At 37.4% G+C, this 18898-nt stretch overlaps 1 protein-coding gene across 2 annotated transcripts in view; it reads left to right on the top strand.

Annotated features, from left to right (window-relative positions):
* Positions 1-18898, top strand: part of tmem8b (transmembrane protein 8B) — a 183356-nt gene that overhangs the window by 130442 nt on the left and 34016 nt on the right. For both annotated transcript variants that reach the window (XM_067438293.1, XM_067438295.1), the window contains one exon: positions 11669-12048. In XM_067438293.1, coding sequence (XP_067294394.1) covers positions 11669-12048 — 380 coding nt within the window. The remainder of the gene's footprint in view (positions 1-11668; positions 12049-18898) is intronic.

Raw genomic sequence — 18898 nt, 5'->3', positions numbered from 1 at the left:
GATCATACATATTAGAAGTACCATTAAAATGGTACTTAGCTAAACTGAGGCTGCTTTAGCCATGAGCACTATTTAAGAAGTGAAACTTTGATCTGAGTTGGTCTCAGAGAGGCAGTCTCAGGCCCTAGAAGGCAGATTTGCATGCATTTACATTACCGGAGGCTGGGTTCACCAAACGGTCAGAAGTCGCTCTTGTTTTGAACTTGCGAGCTGAAGTTTGTTTCCAAAGCCTGCAAGTGTAATACTAGGTGATCCAAAGATAACGCCTCAAGGAAGCGCATTCTAGATGCCACTTCATTGTTTTGTGTTCGGTTGCGATTTTGACATTGAGTGAAAAATGAACAAACCCTCTCTGACAACCACAAGTGAATAACATGGTGAAGTTTGTTTGCAGCAATCTGATGGCAGTCTGTTTTTGCAAAAGGTCTATGCTGGCCTCAGTGTCAAGGGTTTATGGTCTCCAGGAGTGGATTTCATGAAAAATATATACCTGGATACATATACTGGTTGCTATTTTTCTGAGAATTTATTTTCCTATGCTGACATCATTTCAGTCTGTCGGTATCAAAACCATTTCAACTATTCTGAGATGTTGTGAGACCCTCAAGAGAGATGTGTTACTGCAGATGAGTTCAGCTTAATCTCAAGTTGAATATCCAGTGGGAGGTGAGGAACTTTTCTCCCATGGTGTTTAAAGGTACCTGTGAAAAGCAGCACGGAATGTAGCATCCCCTGACAAACACATCACACGGCTTTTGAATCTTTTAGGTGTTCGCAGAGCTGTAGATAAAAGCAGCCTTTACATAACAGCATAGATATATGTAGGCTATGTGGGTTTTGGCTAGCATGACTGTGGCTGACGTGGACCACATTTGACCCTATAAAAACACACCTTCCATTTTGGTCTGAGCATATTGATACAGTATGAAAAAAATGCCTTTTTACCTCACAGTTCTGTTTTGTTTCATTGTTCATTGCTTCAGACTTATTTTGCAGCGCATTTGGCAAATATTCATGAAAACTACCAATGTTGACTTATACCCATCTAGCCTTGTATGCCAGATATTTCAGTTTCAGTTTAAGGTTACCTAATTATGAAGTATTGCTTATTTTTATATATTTAACTTTATATACACTAGCATTCAAAAATGTGGGGTTAGCATGTTAGTAATTTTTATAGTTAGTGCTGTTGTAATTAATCCATAGTTTTATTCCGCAAGGATGCATTATCTTGAAAATCTTGTAACCCCAGAAAAATCTACTTCTCAGGAAATGGGGAAAAAACAAACACAATGAGTAAATAATTAATGCTGTGAGCATTTAAAACAGACTGCTGCTGCACAAATAGCCTAGCCCAGAGATCTTCAACCCTGCTCCTGGGGACCCACTGTCCTGCAGAGTTTAGCTCCTACCCTAATTACAGACAGATAAAGCTAATCAAGCAATTTAGGATCACTTCTTGAAAATACACAGGCAGGTGTGCTGAAGCAAGTTGGAAATAAACTTTGCAGCCAGGACAGTGGGTCCCCAGGAGCAGGGTTGAAGACCTCTGACCTAGCCTATATAAAAATGACCCATAGCAGAGAGGCGGAGGGTTTCAGAGGAACTCTGAACGTGCACAGCAAATGGCTATAGCAAACAGCAGCAAGCTAATTGGCTGCAGGGACAACAGGGACCAATCAGCTAGTTCCATGGAGTGTATAGGGAGCTGTCTTCTTACCCACTGGCATATAGGCAATGAGTGCGTTTACATGCACGTTCTTAAGCCGATTATGCCTAATAGCCATGAACATGGTCATGTAAACGCGGTAACCCTTTTTCTTTTATCGGAGTAAGGTCATAAATGGCATAAACATATACCAGTCAGTACAGGTAGTTTTTTTGCCTCTTACCCCGATTTAAACACATTAACCTGCTTTCTGTCGGCTTATTGAAGTGCATGTGTGATAGGTGACAAAAAAACCCCCACAAACTCAGAGCAGACTTAAATGCATCCACAGACAGAGCGAGCTAGCGTTTTGCATGAAATAAGGACATACAAACGCAGACGCTTTTAAGACCCAGAAAATTGTAAAGATTTTATTCTCATCTCCTGCAGCAGAAGTAGAAGAGGTTCAGTCAAAACGCTGCATCTGTAACTGCATAAGGAATAATATGAGCCATAAATCTCCTGCTGACACGGTTTATTTAACATCACAACTGAAATAACATCTGGAATACTCAAATACGGAATATTATTATTTTTGACCTCACTACATGGAAATAACCCGGTTTATTGATAAAGTCATGTAAACGTGGTTTATATTAGTGGGAAGTTCGGATCATTTTACTGACTCAGATCTTTGAGTCTCGTTCAGCAAAATGAACGAATCTTTTTTGAGTCATTTCGAGTCATTTCGTTCATTTCAGCAAAATATAATTAAAATGACATGTTAAATAGCCCATCACATCTAGCACTTATGAAAATGTTGATTACATTTGTAAAACTAAATAAAAATAAACTATAGGGTACTGCAACCAAAGCCAAATGATAAGAAACTGAAATGTTTAATTAATTGATTCGTTGTTGGGTCAGGCTATTGCAGTCTAACTCTGTTAGTTCATCTACTGATCTAAGACATTCTTTCTTTTGCAACTTCATATTTATCACGTTTGTTTTCCACCTCTCGTGTCTTCGAACTCCTCGAAACGTTAGTTGTCGACTCGTCTGTGTCTGACTTTGATCAGATCTGGGGCTGGGCCGCCCAAACCGTATGACACAGGTCCGGAAACAAAAAAAGATTAGTTCTTACGAGTCTTTCGGGTGTGAGTCGTTCGTTCTTATGTCACGTGACTTGTCACCGTACATCACAAATTCAATTAGACTATTACTCATTTTGAATCAACTGTATTTTATTTTTCTCTATTGAATTGTTATATAATTGTTATATGTTGTCCTTGTTTTATTAATTAACAGTTTTTTTTTTTTTTAAATGAACTGTTATGTATTTTGGATTTATGCATATTTTTGTGTCATTCAAAATATGCATGATATGCAAAAATATGGAGGATATATATAAGAACAAAAGACTTAATCCCGAGACTCAAAAGAACTAATCTTTTCTGTTTCCGTTACTGACAGCATAGACTATATGGGACTGACAGGAAAACTAAAGACTCATATGTTGCGTAATGCGCATGCGCGGTCAACACAAAATTAACGAATGAGACAACTCTGAGACAACTCGGTAGTCCCGAGTCATATTAAAGATTCGTTCAAAATGAACGAATCGTTCATGAACGACACATTACTAGTGGTTTACTTGTGTTGTCAGTTTACTGGTTTGCATGTAAACGGGGAACACTGGTTATTTCAATAAGCTGAAATTTGTGAGTTATCAGCTTACTGGTGTACATGCAGACATGCTCAATGACTTTGCAGGTAGCGTTTGTGCTTGATGGTACCTCACTAAATTGATTTCGGACAGACTTCTGAAGCAGCATAACAGTTTAATGATCTACAGCAAAATAAATATATAATTTTTATTATATTTAATTTCTGCAACAGTAATTTCTCTAGAAATTACATTTGAAATGGAAAACATTGCCAGCAGCCATATCACCCTGTAGCCCAAGACTGGTTTCCCACTGAAGCTAAGCAGGCCTGAGCCTGGTCAGTACCTGGATGGGAGACAAACTGGGAAAACCAGGTAGCTGCTGTTAGAGGTGTTAGTGAGGCCAGCAGGGGGCGCTCACCCTGTGGTCTGTGTGGGTCCTATAGTACACCCCAGTATAGTGATGAGGACACTATACTGTCAATAAGCACCGTCCTTTGGTTGAGACGTTAAACCGAGGTCCTGACTCTCTGTGGTCGTTAAAAATCCCAGGATGTCCTTCGATAAAGAGTAGGGGTGTAACCCTGCCATCCTGGCCAAATTTGCCCATTGGCCCCTGTCCATCATGGTCTCCTAAGCATCCCCCTCTCCTGATTGGCTTCATCACTCGGTCTCCTCTCCACCAATCAGCTGGTTCTGGCGCAATATGGCTGCCGTCGCATCATCCAGTTGGGTGCTGCACATTGGTGGTGGTTTGACGAGATTCCCCCCTTCAATGTTAAGTGCTTTGAGTGCATTAAAAAGCGCTATATAAATCGAAAAAAATATTATTATTATTATTATTGGTCAAAAGTATACATTTACACACAAAATGACCAGCAATTCCAACTTTCAGATTCCATTTTTATTGGTTTAGCTCAGGGGTCAGGGACCTTTTTTAAATTTTTGATTAATGCATTTTTCCAAAAGATCCACAGTAAACAATCATATAATATTTATTATAATTGCTACACAATTGTAATTACAGTATATAATTATTAAAAAGCATGCTTTTTGTGTGTGTTTGGGTGTGAGTGAACACACACAGTGCATACATCTACTGTGTTTATGTACACAACTTTTTTCCGACTTAATATATTTCTGTGTTTATTTGGCAATTTAGACGCGCAACCGAAAGCGAAGGCTATTGTGCTCGGAGAGCGCGCACAGCATCCTGTCAGTTCTCTTTTGCGACTTATCGCAAAATTTTCATTATAAAGCACATTCCGCTCTTTTGTTTCTCATTCATTCATGAAAACTCATGTTTCATTATGTCAACTCAACTCATTCACGTTTCATTATTAATCTCTTTAATCAATATCGTCAACTGAAATCTGTGAGTTTTCATGAATACCACACATTCAGAAGACATAAAAGTTCTCTGTTGCAAAAGCGAAAGTACCACACTCTAAATAATGCTGGGTTAAGACTGTTGGGTAATTTTTGTTGGTTTATTTGATCACATTTTAAACACCACTGGGTAATGTCAAATTTCCAGTCGTTGGGTTAAACCTGCTGGGTCACAATGCTTGGTTGATTCTACCCAGCGCTTGGTTGTTTCACGTGCTTCCCGCCTTGATTAGTTTAAATTCGCTCCCAAACTGTCATTTTGAAAGGACAATGCAAAAGGCAAAGCTACTGGTTGCAGATGTTTTAAGATAAGTTCATATATTTTCATTAATAATCATTTTAATTAGCATAATTATAGTTTTTTTTCTTCTTCGCGGCAACAATTCTTAAGCTTACATCATGGTAAATGGACTGCATTTATATAGCGCTTTCAACAGACCCTATGGCCATCCAAAGCACTTTACGTTTTGCCTCGCATTCACCCATTCATACACCGACGGCGATGTCAGCCATGTAAGGCGCCATCCAGCTCGTCGGGAGCAGCTGGGGTTAGGTGTCTTGCTCATGGACACCTCGACACTTGGTCAGGTGGAACCGAGGATTGAACCCCCAACCTTCTGGTTTGTAGACAACCTACATGAACCACTGAGCCACTGCCGCCCCATCATGACGTTAAGACAACAAAAGTTTTACCTCAGAATCCGATGCAATGTATCGACTCGTGTTAGTTTAGGTAGGCATGTGAGACGATAGATTAATAGTTTGTGATTACACAGAACCATGATCCCCTTATGAAAATTAAACATGGTTGTATGTAGGGATGTCACAAGTACCGGTACTTCGGTACCAAGTACATACTGAAATGTTAAAAATGTGACTGTATAGCATTGACTCACAAGTAGACTATATTCGGTCCTGCAAGCTGCGTTCAGTCGCGTCATGCAGGGCTCCAGACTGTAGCCGAAAATATACAAGTGTCTGTGTATATTACATACTATTTAAATTTTACTCTTCCATGTTTTGCGTCTCTATGTGAATGACGGGGGCGTGTCATATCCTATTTTTTTACAGTCTATGGTCATATCATGAACACAGAGACTCAAAAGTCACGGCAACCCGTCTAAATAAAAGTTTGATTTAAACGTGAATAAATTGACAGAAAAGATTAGGGTTGTAGTTGTCATTGTTGCCAATTTTAACAGATTTTTGTATTGTACTATTTGTCAAGCAATAATTGTTTGTTTCACATTCTTCATTTGTTCTTTTATGATTGTCTAGTTTTACAGTAGGCTAATGCACAGGAGATTTTTTTAAGAACAACCCAGCAAGAATAACCCAGAATAGCAAATCCATTAATGGTAAAAAATTTACTACATTTTGGGTTTTCGCAACAGCCCAGCCTGCTGGGTTAAAATGCCACTGGGTTAATTTAACCCAGCATGTATTCTGTCCAATATTTACCCAGCGCTGGGTTGCCAATTGGGTTCTTTTTAACCCAGCCATTTTTAGAGTGCAGAAGGTAAAACGTTTCGAAATGTTTCTTTGCACAGCAAACCACAAGTTTCAATAAAAGGATATATAAAAAATTATATAGCCTACTTTTACAATTTTCGCTACTGTTCTAAAAATGTTTTTTTGCTGAACTCTAAAAAATGCAGGGTTGAAAACAATCCAGGTTGGGTTGAAAATGGACAAATCAAGCAATTGGGTTGTTTTAATTTTAACCCAGCGATTGGGTTGTTTTAAGCAAACATTTAACCCACCACTGGTTTAAAACAACCCAATTGCTGGGTTTGTCCATTTTCAACCCAACTTGGGTTGTTTTTAACCTAGCATGTTTTAGAGTGTGTTATCTCAAACACACTATGTAGTTTGAATCCGAGTACAGGAGCTGTAGGTTTATCACAGAAACATAAGTGGCTCTTTGTTTGCTGTGGTGACTCTTGACACTCACAAACAGCACTGAACTATGAACAGCACTATTATTATTATCATAAGCTTTTCAATAACTTTGGTAGGCTGTACAATAAGGGAATTGTAACCAAGACATATCGCAGAGAGGCAATCTCTGTTGATGTGTCTAATTTTTTTTGTTGGTGAGATACCTGGCAAGCCACATGATATTTGTCAAAAAGCTGTGGTTGGTGAGCCATAGGTTCCCGACCACTGTTCTAGCTCAACTGTCACAGAATGGAACGCACTGGATTGTGGGATATCAAAGGCAGCGAAGGTCAAGGACATATCTATGCTGCCTTCAAAAATCGATCACATAAAGGTATCTCAGGAGATAGGAAGTGAAGCTAACTTTGGATTCAGACGTGCCTTGATGCCTATCTTGGGATGCGTTCTCCAGAGGCAACATTTTTCAGTTTTCGTAAGCAGCCACTATTTATCACACAAGGTCAAAGTTGTCATTAGCCTGTGCAATCTAGAATTTCATGACAGAACTTGGTATATTAATAATAATTAATACCAAAATCAAGCTCAAAAGGGAGTTATAATGGAATGTTTTGACCAGTGAATTTGGAGGAGAGAGAGAGAGAGAGAGAGAGAGAGAGAGAGAGAGAGAGAGAGAGAGAGAGAGAGAGAGAGAGAGAGAGAGAGAGAGAGAGAGAGACACCAAATTAAGCAGCACTTCTTCAAATTAAGAAGACTAGAGTAATGGATTCTAAAAATTTAGATTTGCCATTACAGGAATATACATGTCAAATAAATTAAAATAGAAAACAGTAATTTTAAATTATAAAATAAAATTTACAATATTAATATTTTAATGTATTTTGATCAAAGCGTCATAAATGTTAAAAACATATCTTAACTCTTTTTTTCCTCTCATTTCTGAACAACTGGATCATCATATTGTTGTTAACACATGACATTGTCATCTCATAAATCATCAATAGTTTAATTGGTGTGCAACTGCTGTAAACTTCTTTTCCTTAAAACAACACCAGGGAACACTGGAATGTAATTTTCAGAAATATACTGTACAAATAATACAAAGTATACAAAGTATTGTATATTTCATGGGAAGCTCTTGCCAGTAAAGTAACTCTGACAATGTTTTGCACTGATTGGATGTTTGGTTGCTAGGTAACCATCTCTTGACAAAGAAATCTCTGACACTTTCCCTTTATATTGTTCCACATCTATATCTATATAGGCAAAAGTACATTGGTGAATGAGTCAGGGATTTTAAATGCAGCTTTAGCGTGTCATTTTCATGGTCTGAGCTGTACGTTAGCGAATCTTTAGCTACAGGGCCAAACAGGTGCTGAATAGAGCACATGATGACAGAAGAGTTCAAGTGCGCCCTCAAAGATGTCCTCAGCTCGCTAATTGTGATCTTTTGTCCATCATTGCTATTGTCAGTAAGGATTATAAGGACATTTCATGGCAAAATAGATGTAATTACAGAGGACCAGAAAGGGTTGATTTGATCAGATGGCGAAGGTTTCTAAACACTGCAGGCTTTGCGTACTAATCAAGTCTCGAGCATGCCAGGATTTGTTGTGATGTTTCTCCCATTTTAGCCCTCTATGGACAAGAAATTATACACACACACAAAACTGTTCAAAAGTTTGGGGTGTGTACCTTTTGTTTGAAATGTTTTTGAAAGAAGTCTCTTATATGCTCACTGTGGCTACATTTATTTGTTCAAAATACATAAAATACATAAAAATACATTTATTTTCTATTTCAATATATTTTAAAGGTGCACTGTGTAGTATTTTTGCAGTAAAATATCCAAAAACCACCAGGCCAGTGTTATATATTTTGTTCAGTTGAGTTCTTACACTACCCCAAAATGTTTCCAACTATTTGTAAATTGTGAGAAAATTGCTATTTTAACCAAGGAGCCGGGACGCGTGAGAGAGTCGCCTGTCCATTGCGTCATATCTGCGTTACCATCGGTTTCCGGTTTTATTCTGCAGAAGTGCTTTACTCTTAGCAGTGTGTAATAAGTGTCACAGCAGCCCCCAAGCGAACGCACAGGACAACGTCATAATATAATTTTAAACACACTTAAATGTATCTAATATAATAAACAGAGCTGCATTACCTCATACTCATGACCGGAAAAGGCGCCGGCGACCGTCATAATAAAAGTCCCACTGCTCAAAAACTGTGTGTTGTGCTTCAGTTGCTTCAGCTGCCTTGCTCAGCTCCCTAAACATACGGTCCTGCTCTGCTTCATAGTACAGGAACGTTAATAATCACATTCATAAACATGATTACTGCCTGAGTCCTATCCCGACTCTTTTCCACCGGCTGTGAGGTGAAGCCCACATGTCCCAAGATTCTGCGCTCAAACTTGGCGTTATCAAAACGACACCTTTGTTTTGAATAGGCACCCTCTAGCAGACGGAAAAGACATAGTGTAACTTTAAAATGTAACTTATTTCTGTGATGACAAAGCTGAATTTTCAGCAGTCTTCAGATTCTGTAGAACTAATATGCTGATCTGGGGCCAGTTGTTCAAAAAGTTTAATCTGGATCAGAATTATCTGGATTTGGAAAACCCATGTTTTGCTATCCAGGATCAGGTAATCCATCTTACTTTAGTGCATTTTTTTTCCAACGCAAAATTGGATCAGATTACCATTTTGGATACAAATGCACAATTTTTCAAATGACCAAATCTGGATTACAGAGCCCCTAAAGAGACATGGTGATGAATAAATAATAATAATGGAGGGAGGCAGGATATTTTGCATTTTCTCAGAAAAGCTTTGCTTAGAAAAGCTTTGCATTACCCGAGAAATTTGCAAATAACTTGATCAAAGGGATCCCAATCTTATTAAAAAAAGTTTTGAAACAACTCTAACTGATGATTTGATCCTGATCAAAAACAAGATGGTATTTTGTGATCTTATCTGATTTCAGAATATTTTTCTTTTTTCCCCCAAATTTTTTAAAGGTCCACTGAAATCAAAATTTAAGTTTTTTAGCTTTTAGTATGACTGTGTTAGCCTTAAAGTTATGAATAAGCTGGTATGTTACAAAACTATGACAAAATTTGCATTTAGGAGATATAAACATTCAAATGTACAGTCTCCCACTTCTCAGATTTTGACATCATCGCAGACTTCTCTTTCTCGTCAAATCTTCTGTCCAATCAGAATGCTCTCTACAATCTAAAGCCCACCCCCTACACTACTGAAGCTGAAATCGGTCAGCTGTTAACTCACATTTACTAATTTCTATGGTGAAAGGTACATAGCACACTATATATGTGATAGGAAACGATTCAGTGTAAATATGCTTTTCATTGCGAATAAAATCTGTTTTCACGTTAGTTTCACACACCCCAACGGCTCTGGTCTAAATTTAGACTACAGACACGAGAGCGCAGCGTGGATCATATGAGCGAGTCCGCGCAAACAACAAACATATCGACCCATTTGAATTCTGCACAGAATGCTGCATTTCAAAGCGATATGGAGGAGATTATGATGGTAAACAGTGTTAGAGGAAACTGGCTTTACCAAACAGAGAGAGAAGGTCCGCTCTTGCGCTCTAGTCAAACTGTATATTAACGAAACGCTATTGGCTGTTTTAAAAAAAGGGGAGGAGCTGCTAACAGCTGAAGCCGTTTTAGGGGAAATCACGTGAACACATTGAATAATGCAGTGCGTTTCAAAGCACAGGATTTTATCCAATCTGATAGCTGAAATATGGCCCCTGGTTTCCCCTGGTTGTGTACACTGTCATCATTTGAACGCACATAAACAGCAAATTGTAATTAAACTATTGAATCTGTTGATTCAGATTCAGTAAAGTCTCATATTTGGGTCACCACAAGCCAGGTAGAGGTCGTCAATGCCTGACATTTAATTACCCTCTCCACCTGCAGTAATGATAAACTTCAGAGCATGGGGAACTTTCTTATCACTGTTTTTGGATTGTGAATGTGTGACAAAAAAAGCCTCAATTTAAAGTTATGCCGTAACTATTGGAAACATTTTTCATCACTGGCTCAAAGATCGGATGTAAAATTAGGCGAAAAGAGAAGTGGGAGGGCAAGAGACGCAAGCGATAACCGAGCAAACAGAGCTGAGGGAGGAAAACGACCTGGCATTTCAATAATGAAACCATTGCACCTGTTTCACTGCGTTTTGCAATAATCGTGGATGTGAAGAGAAATATGAATGTGAGACTCCTGAGCCCTTAGTAGCATAACTGAACATTCACACCCTGAGGCAATCAGGAAACAATGAGATGTGTGGAGAATTTCCTTATTGTCCTCATCAGTGCCAATTAGTTATCTCAATTCCGCAGCATTGCTTTGCAAATTTACATTTAATCAAAATGTGTTCTGTAATCCCGTCTAATTCACAAAGTACCATGTTACGACAAAGCCCACAATTAATGTTAGATGTTAAGAACAATCATGACCTTGTTTTTATGTGTTTTGGGACACTGTTTTTGTGATGCAAAGAATGTGCCACCATTTGAATGAAGACTTCACACTCCAAATGCGAGGGTTTTGAAGTGGTTTATGTGTGTGACTTTAAAGTTGCACAGAGCTGAGAGACCTATAAAAGTAAATATGATGAAACAGGCCATTCCCTTGGCCATTCCATAGTCCTACATAAAACACAACATACACCCCACTTAGATCATTTTATACTACATAGGCACTTTCAGCAGTCATTTGGCCTGTCATATCGCAGCAGACATCTAAGCATATGCACGAAACTGGAAAAAAAAGTGTCTCCGCTGAAATGCTAGTCAGATCTAGCACAAAGAGCCGGGAATGACAGGAAGATGCTTTTAGCCTCCGAGTAACCTGAGTGGAGAGTTTGAGCTGTCAGCTTCAGTCAAGTGATTCGTCAGAGTTCAAGAAATCTTTATTTCATTCTTATTTCACATCTCTCGTAACTAGCTTCACCTTCAAGTTCTTCAGCGGAAAACGTGCGTCGTCCCAATTTTAAACGTCTCCTTTGATCTTTTCTCTGCAGACTGTTCCAAGCCCAGTGTCTCCAAAGGCTCCTCGGCTATGAACATGCCCCAGTCATTTGGCACTGCGATGGGTTTCTCTCTGTCAGAGACCCTGCCTGCTGCCAGCCTGCCTAACATGCCCCAGAACGGTTCGGATCAAGGAACTCTATTGAACGCTGAAGACAGCATCACTTATTTAGCCCCCACGGCTGACACAAATAAATGCTGGCCCATCCGACCAACGCTGCGAAATGAACTGGACACCTTTTCAGTTCATTTTTACATCTTCTTTGGACCCAACATCTCCATCCCTCCAGACCGGGCAGCGATATTTGCCATCAACCTAATGCCAGTGCTGGATAGTGGAGGTGTCCTCAACATGGAGCTCAAACTCAATGTGGTGAGTTGAAATTGTTTAAATCTTTCAAAAAGGAGCTATTGCTATCTAGTACAAACATTTCAATGAAAAAAAAAATACATTTATTTATTATTTCTATTTAGGTAAATATGTCACATTTTAATGGTAAAATCTAACATTTAGATATTCTTTAAAACTGGAATCACAAAGTGGTGTTACACTTGTGATGTAGCTAGTATTTTACAATTATAATTTTATCCAAAGCTGCTAACATTGCATTTAATTAGTAATTAAAAACATGCATTTCCTGAATTTTGTGAATAAAACCAATAAACTTTTGAGCTACAGGAATGCTGTGCTTACACTTTTACATCTTTTGTTCATTTTTTTAACTGGATATAAACTCTCAAAGAGCAGTATAATAATAATAATAATAATAATAATAATAATAATAATAATTACTGTACCTTCTGAAATGTTTACTTCATGTTAGAGCGGATTCCCTTGTACTAGCCACTGATTCCTGGCAGAGCAAATGCATTTGTATTCTGTAATACCCTTTAATCTGCAAGCGTATTACACATAGCCTAAAATCTATCCAAAAAAAAAACATGATAACTTTACTCAGAATGGCAGAATAGCAGTTTTTGCTTTATTTATTATTTATTGTCCTGAATCTTTCTTTTTCATTAGCATAAATTTATACAATTTTTACTAAAATTCTTATGAAACAGCTACGTTTGCTTCAGTTGTGAAAGCAATTCCCCCCCCCCCCCCCCCCCATGATCAATGAAGGCTGTGAAAATCAAAGAATGTAGTTCTGATGTGCAGCTTTGTTGAGCTTTGCAAAATAGAAAGTTCCTGTAAGAAAATAGTATTAAAAAGCATTAAAAATTCCCATTTCCATTAACAGGGCAAGAATTAAGATGGTCCAGTCAACTATAAAGATGTCACAAATCTGCCTGGAAGAGGACTTGTGTCTATATTGTAATCATTAATGAATTAATCCTATAATCCTAGACCAAACTTACATAATGTATATATGTATGTGTGTGTATATATATATATATATATATATATATATATATATATATATATATATATATATATATATATATATATATATATATATATATATATATATATATATATATGTGTGTGTGTGTGTGTGTGTGTGTGTGTGTGTGTGTGTATATATATATATATATATATATATATATATATATATATATATATATATATATATATGATTTAAAATGAATTTTACTGTTTGTTCAAATTGCTTTATTAAATTGAGCTATATTTATGCAACTTTCTTCCATCTGCTATAAAGATCAGATGGTTGGTGAAATACCCATTGGGACTCTAGTACCCAAGTACCTTTGATGGAGTTACTCAGGCACTTCTAAGGTGTTTGAAGGATTATGAATAATTCAGATCTTTACATTTATTTCTGAAACTCAGAGACCATCTGAAGGTTACGACTCAGAAGCTCTTCAGCTAAATTCTTGTGGGTGGCAGAGACTCATTTCACCGTAGCCTGATTAATATCAAATGTTAGCAAGTGCCAGCCTGTTCTCACAGCATGAGAGGTGTAAAACTAAAAGAGGGTTGGTTGCAAATGTCTCCATGCTTTATCGTCTCAGGTGCTTGATGAAAAGCGTTGGCTTCTAGTTGTTGATAATGTGCTTTTGCCTTAATTTGTGTATTACAAAAACTCCTTATAAGTTTCTATGACAAGTCCACACTTCTAAACAAACAGAAGATGAACATGGACCTCTTCATTAGTTAATATGTCATGCCTCCAGTGAAACATTAAAGTGTGTTGAAGGCCACAGCTCTCTCAACAGCCTCCATCTCTCACTCAGATTTTATTGCTGCATTTAATGGATGTTTCCTTGAATGGCACCGAACAGGAAAAGGAGAGAAGAATGAGCTCTCACTGGCAAAGGTTACTTTAAAAAGCCCATATGAGGCTTTCAGTAGCTGAAAGGTGTGATGTTTGGCAGTGAGAGTGAATGCTGTGAGATGGCTGAGCGGTTATGACTGTATTGCTGAGGAGGGAGGGGATGATAGCTGGTGATGAAACTTGGTAACAGGTTTCTTGACAGCTTAAATGCCTGTGACTGCATTGGTGTGACGAGTCATCACATAATGGCCCCATTTCTTTCCCAGAATAGGTGATTCTTATCAAAAATTTAATCTCTGAGAGCATAATACGACTTTGAATTGTTAAAAATTTAAGCTCGAACAGCTAAACAAATATGATATTGTAAATCTTTACCGTTTTAAAGTAATATTTTGGGTTCAATACAAGTGAAGCTCTATTGAAAGCATTTTGTTTTCATGCCCACAAAAATATTTGTTTATTAGTTCCTCTCATAACCTCAATTAATTTTTTTTTGAGGATTTAAATTTTTTTGAGACATTTGAGTCTTTTTTTATAGAAGCACTTACTAAATTACATTTAAATCATTTTTGGAGTTGGTCTAGGGCTCATGGCAGTACGTTGTCATGTGTGATGGCTGTAACTCAGTTTGGGAAGAAGGACGCGGAAACCGGCGAACAAAACTTCAATAAATAAATAAACAAACTGAAAATAAAATGCAAGCACCCCCTCACGGACGGCTGGCGTGCATACACATAGCATAACATAACATAACATAAACTCCAGGCTGCTCCTTCACTGTCGTTGCTCCTCCGTGAGAGATCCGAGACCGGTTTGGCGCTCATTATCAAATTACTCAACAGCCTCATGTCACTCTCCCATGGCTCTCGCTCGTCCTGCTCATCACAATGTCAAAGTTGTAAAATTGGATATACACCAGAGCATGCATTTCAAATAAGTTGCAAAATCTCTGCATGCCAAAGCCATTTGAGTCTGTAGACTCGCTAATTAATGTTAATACTATAAATTACTATAAATTCCCTTTTTCATTTGAGTCATTTGAGGTGTAACATAAAGCTTGCATAATACATTTTTAGATCCAGAATAATCCTTTAAATTTCAGGTTAGGAACTTAACAAATTATTAAAGTTCGGTTAACCGTTAATAATATTAATAAATAAAATCAAATAAAAAGTAGTGAGCTGCTCATCAAGTTTATCTGAACTCTCTCTCTGCTCCACCATTTCAACCAAAATAATCTGGGTTATGGAGGAGAAGATTCAATTTTTCCAATCAGCACTTTGGAAGGGAGATGAAGATTGTATTTTTGTCTTATACAGACAGGCCGGGGTGTTTCGAAGGGTTTTACAAAGATAGACTATAGCCCCATGAGTGGGTGCCAATGGTCATAAAGTGAACTATTTCCGTTTTCTAGCCATATGCTGCCATCAGGGAAATATCTTGATAAGACGGCTAGATGATGGATGTCTGCTCCATTGATGTAACTCAGGTTTATGAGCACCAGGCTTAATAAGGAGTCATTCCTGTTTTTACCAGCAGTCACCTGGCCTCTCCAGGACTCACACAGTAAATTCTCCAGTGTTGAATTAACACCGGTCGGTGTTCATATGGGAACCACCAGCAGGGTGTTAAAGTAACACTGGAGCAGTGTTAGAGTTAATAAGATACTGAAGTGATTAATTGAGGGATGATTGTTTGATTATTAACGACACCTGATGATAATGAGCAGAATATCTGAAGGAAAGATGGCGCTGTTTTCTTGACATGTTTGGTCGCCATTATGGAGATCAGTGTTTACTTTAGTTGGGCAGTTTGACTCTTGGCTTCTGATGTTAGTTTGTGTAACAGTGTTCATCAAAACACAATTAGTTACAAAATAATTTTAAACAAAGATCATCAGATGATAGACCTTGGTTCATCATAAAAAAAATTGATTCAATTCATCCCTGGCTCAAATTAGTTAACTCTTACTAGATTATATTCAACAGTGCTTCCTCACCACAGATCAAACATTCTGAAAAATAATCTTTAACCAAACACAGAAACATCAGGAATCAGCGAATGAATCTCAACAACGGTGACACGCTTTCATGCTGCAATGCATTCTGGGAGCCACTACAGTATAAAAATGATGGCTCCCAGCATGCATTGCAGCATTTAAGTCTGTCACCATTGTTGAGATTCATACGCTGATTCTTGATTTGTGTGGATCTAAAATAAGTAAAACCATTTCTTTAAAATAGACTTTTTTTATTAGTTACAGGAAAGCATTGTTGGAGAATATTATCAGATAACATCAAAAAACCTGTTTCAATAAATGAGAAGTTAAGAAAAAATTAGCTTTATGATAAAAGCAATATTGTTCCTTTTACAACAAATTTAAAAGCACAACTCTGCTTAAATCACATATTTACCTCAGAAGTCAAGAGGCAAACTGCCCAACTAAAGGAAACACTGATCTCCATAATGGCGACCAAACATGTCAAGAAAACAGCGCCATCTTTCCTTCAGTGATTCTGCTCATAATCATCAGGTGTCGTTAATAATCAAACAATCATCCCTCAATTAATCACTTCAGTATCTTATTAACTCTAACACTGCTTCAGTGTTACTTTAACACCCTGCTAGTGGTTCCCATATGAACACCGACCGGTGTTAATTCAACACTGGGGCAAATCTTCAGGAAGTTGGACAGAGCAGACAATGGGAAAGTGGATTCTAGCACAAAGTATATTATGGAGGAATAGTTCCTGGCTGAATTTTCCTAGAATCTTCTAAAACAGAACTCAGCAGGGGGGAAATGACTGCACTGTCAGAAAGGCACACCACGGGTAAATGTACTAAGGTTTGCATTATTTCTCTTGGTTTGTTAGAAAGGGTCCATCCGATCAGTTTGTGATTCACCTCGATGCCCTTCAGATTCCTGAGTTTCCACTCCCGACTGCATCATTAAGGAAAAACATGCGCTCACCACGACACATAACTGAAAGAACGAAACAAGAATGCTTCATGAGTCACCACATGTGGGATTTGAACTAACAGCCTCCTGACCTCCATCCCAGATCTTTAACAACCTCATCATACTGCCCAAAGAGACATAGCACATTGAGTCAGCACAGCCCAGTATAGCTGTTTCTGTGGCAGCATGGTTTTAAATACAAAACAAATATTCCATTATATTCCGTCATAGTGGTGAGAATTTCTAGAAGTAAACCACTATACTACGTTATGAACAGGGAGCGTAGGAACTCTGTAAAAGTTAATTTTAAGAATTGTTAAGTCATTTTTAATACCACTTAATAACAGCACTGTCTTATTTCATCATATGGAAATGTAAGAGTTCTAGCAGATCTTGCTGTTGTGAGAATTCATGTCTATTCATGAAATTAAAGTCTGAATGTAGAATGTGATTCAAATAGCATTTGAGTGACCATATTCAACATTTTATTGGCTATAGGCTTTCTATACTATCACTGCGACTAGGGAAATCTCCATGCAGTGCCTTCAGGCACATCTTATCTAAAATCATTATCTTGGCCGTACAGGGCATCAGTGCTATTATATCAGTTTTTTAAAATTGAGACATTTTATCAAACAAGCCTGTAATGCAACTTGTGCTGCTGGAGTTTCCTTTGGTCCCCTGAGTAATTGTCACTCACATTTCATTAAAAGACAATTCCTATTTTTGAGAATTTTTTCAAAGCTGCTTCAATGCTACTCTGAGTGGATCCTGACATAAGGACAGACTTTTACTTCATCATTAGGGGTTGAGCACCAACGCTGCTATGGCACTCATTGCATTCGCTATATAGTACTCTTATTATTGTTCTTCTGCCCAATGGGAGCCACTAGTTTGTCAACTGTTTGGAGAGCTGTTGTGATATTTGGCTCATTGGAGTGGTTCTAAATAATCTCCAGATCAAATTTAAGGTCTTCCCCTTAAAAAAAATCACTATTTTTAATTTACTAAAATAGTAAATATTACTACTAGTTTTTCTTATTTCTCTTTTCATAATTTTAATGAACCCCTTAAAGCAATTAAAACATTGCCAGCTATGAATTGTGCAGTTTTAACCCAAAATGGCATATGCTTTTACGGTTCCGATATTTTTTTTAAATTAAAAATCATTATTTTGGTCTCTTTAGGGCTTTCACAAGACACTTAACCTCAAGTTATCTGCCTACTAAACTGCACTTTTAACCGCTTTTAATTCTACTTTAAATTTAGAAGGGGGGGGGGGGGGGGGTAGGAATTTACAGTGTGAAACCCAGGGTTAATTATTTCAAAAGTCATTTTATGTGTTTTGGGTTATGAGAATTCCAACAATACCCCATTTATAATTTTCAGCCAATACTGGAAAAAAAGTGTGTTGGATTTACATGATTTAATTGTGTACATCGGTTCCACATGAATCAATTTAGTTAAACAAGCATCATTTGTTCATGTATCTTCAACATCATGTAATGAAAACATTTTAACTTACTCAATTAAGTAGTCCAAATTGAATTTTATATGGCTCCCTGACATGATTCAGGAATTGAATTTCATATATTTATTTATTTATCAACTTCACTTTTAATGTTAACTTTCAAACTTTTAACTAGCAGCACATTAGCATTTTAAATGCAAAGCATCAAAAACTCCTTCAGCAAGTTATGACATTAGTTGTTTTAGTCCACAGCCTAACCGAATGCTCCACTCTTCTCCAGAATGGTAACCCACTGTAATTTAAATTGTTCTAATAATTCCAACATAATTGCATATTAAACACTATTAAACACAATCAAGTATCTCCTTTCTCATCTTACTCAAAAATACATAAAATATGGCTTTTACATATAAAATAACAACATTTACTCTCTCTTGATTTAGCCACATGCAAAGCATGCTGGGAACTAACAAGCCCCTTCCAGTTTCAGTTAATGCAACACAAATCATTCATGTAATCTCTAAACAAATGGAATAAGTTTGACTTCAATTGG

This window comes from Pseudorasbora parva, chromosome 3, assembly GCF_024679245.1.
Source record: "Pseudorasbora parva isolate DD20220531a chromosome 3, ASM2467924v1, whole genome shotgun sequence".
Taxonomy (NCBI): Eukaryota; Metazoa; Chordata; class Actinopteri; order Cypriniformes; family Gobionidae; genus Pseudorasbora; species Pseudorasbora parva.
This window is presented reverse-complemented; position numbering and strand designations above follow the sequence as displayed.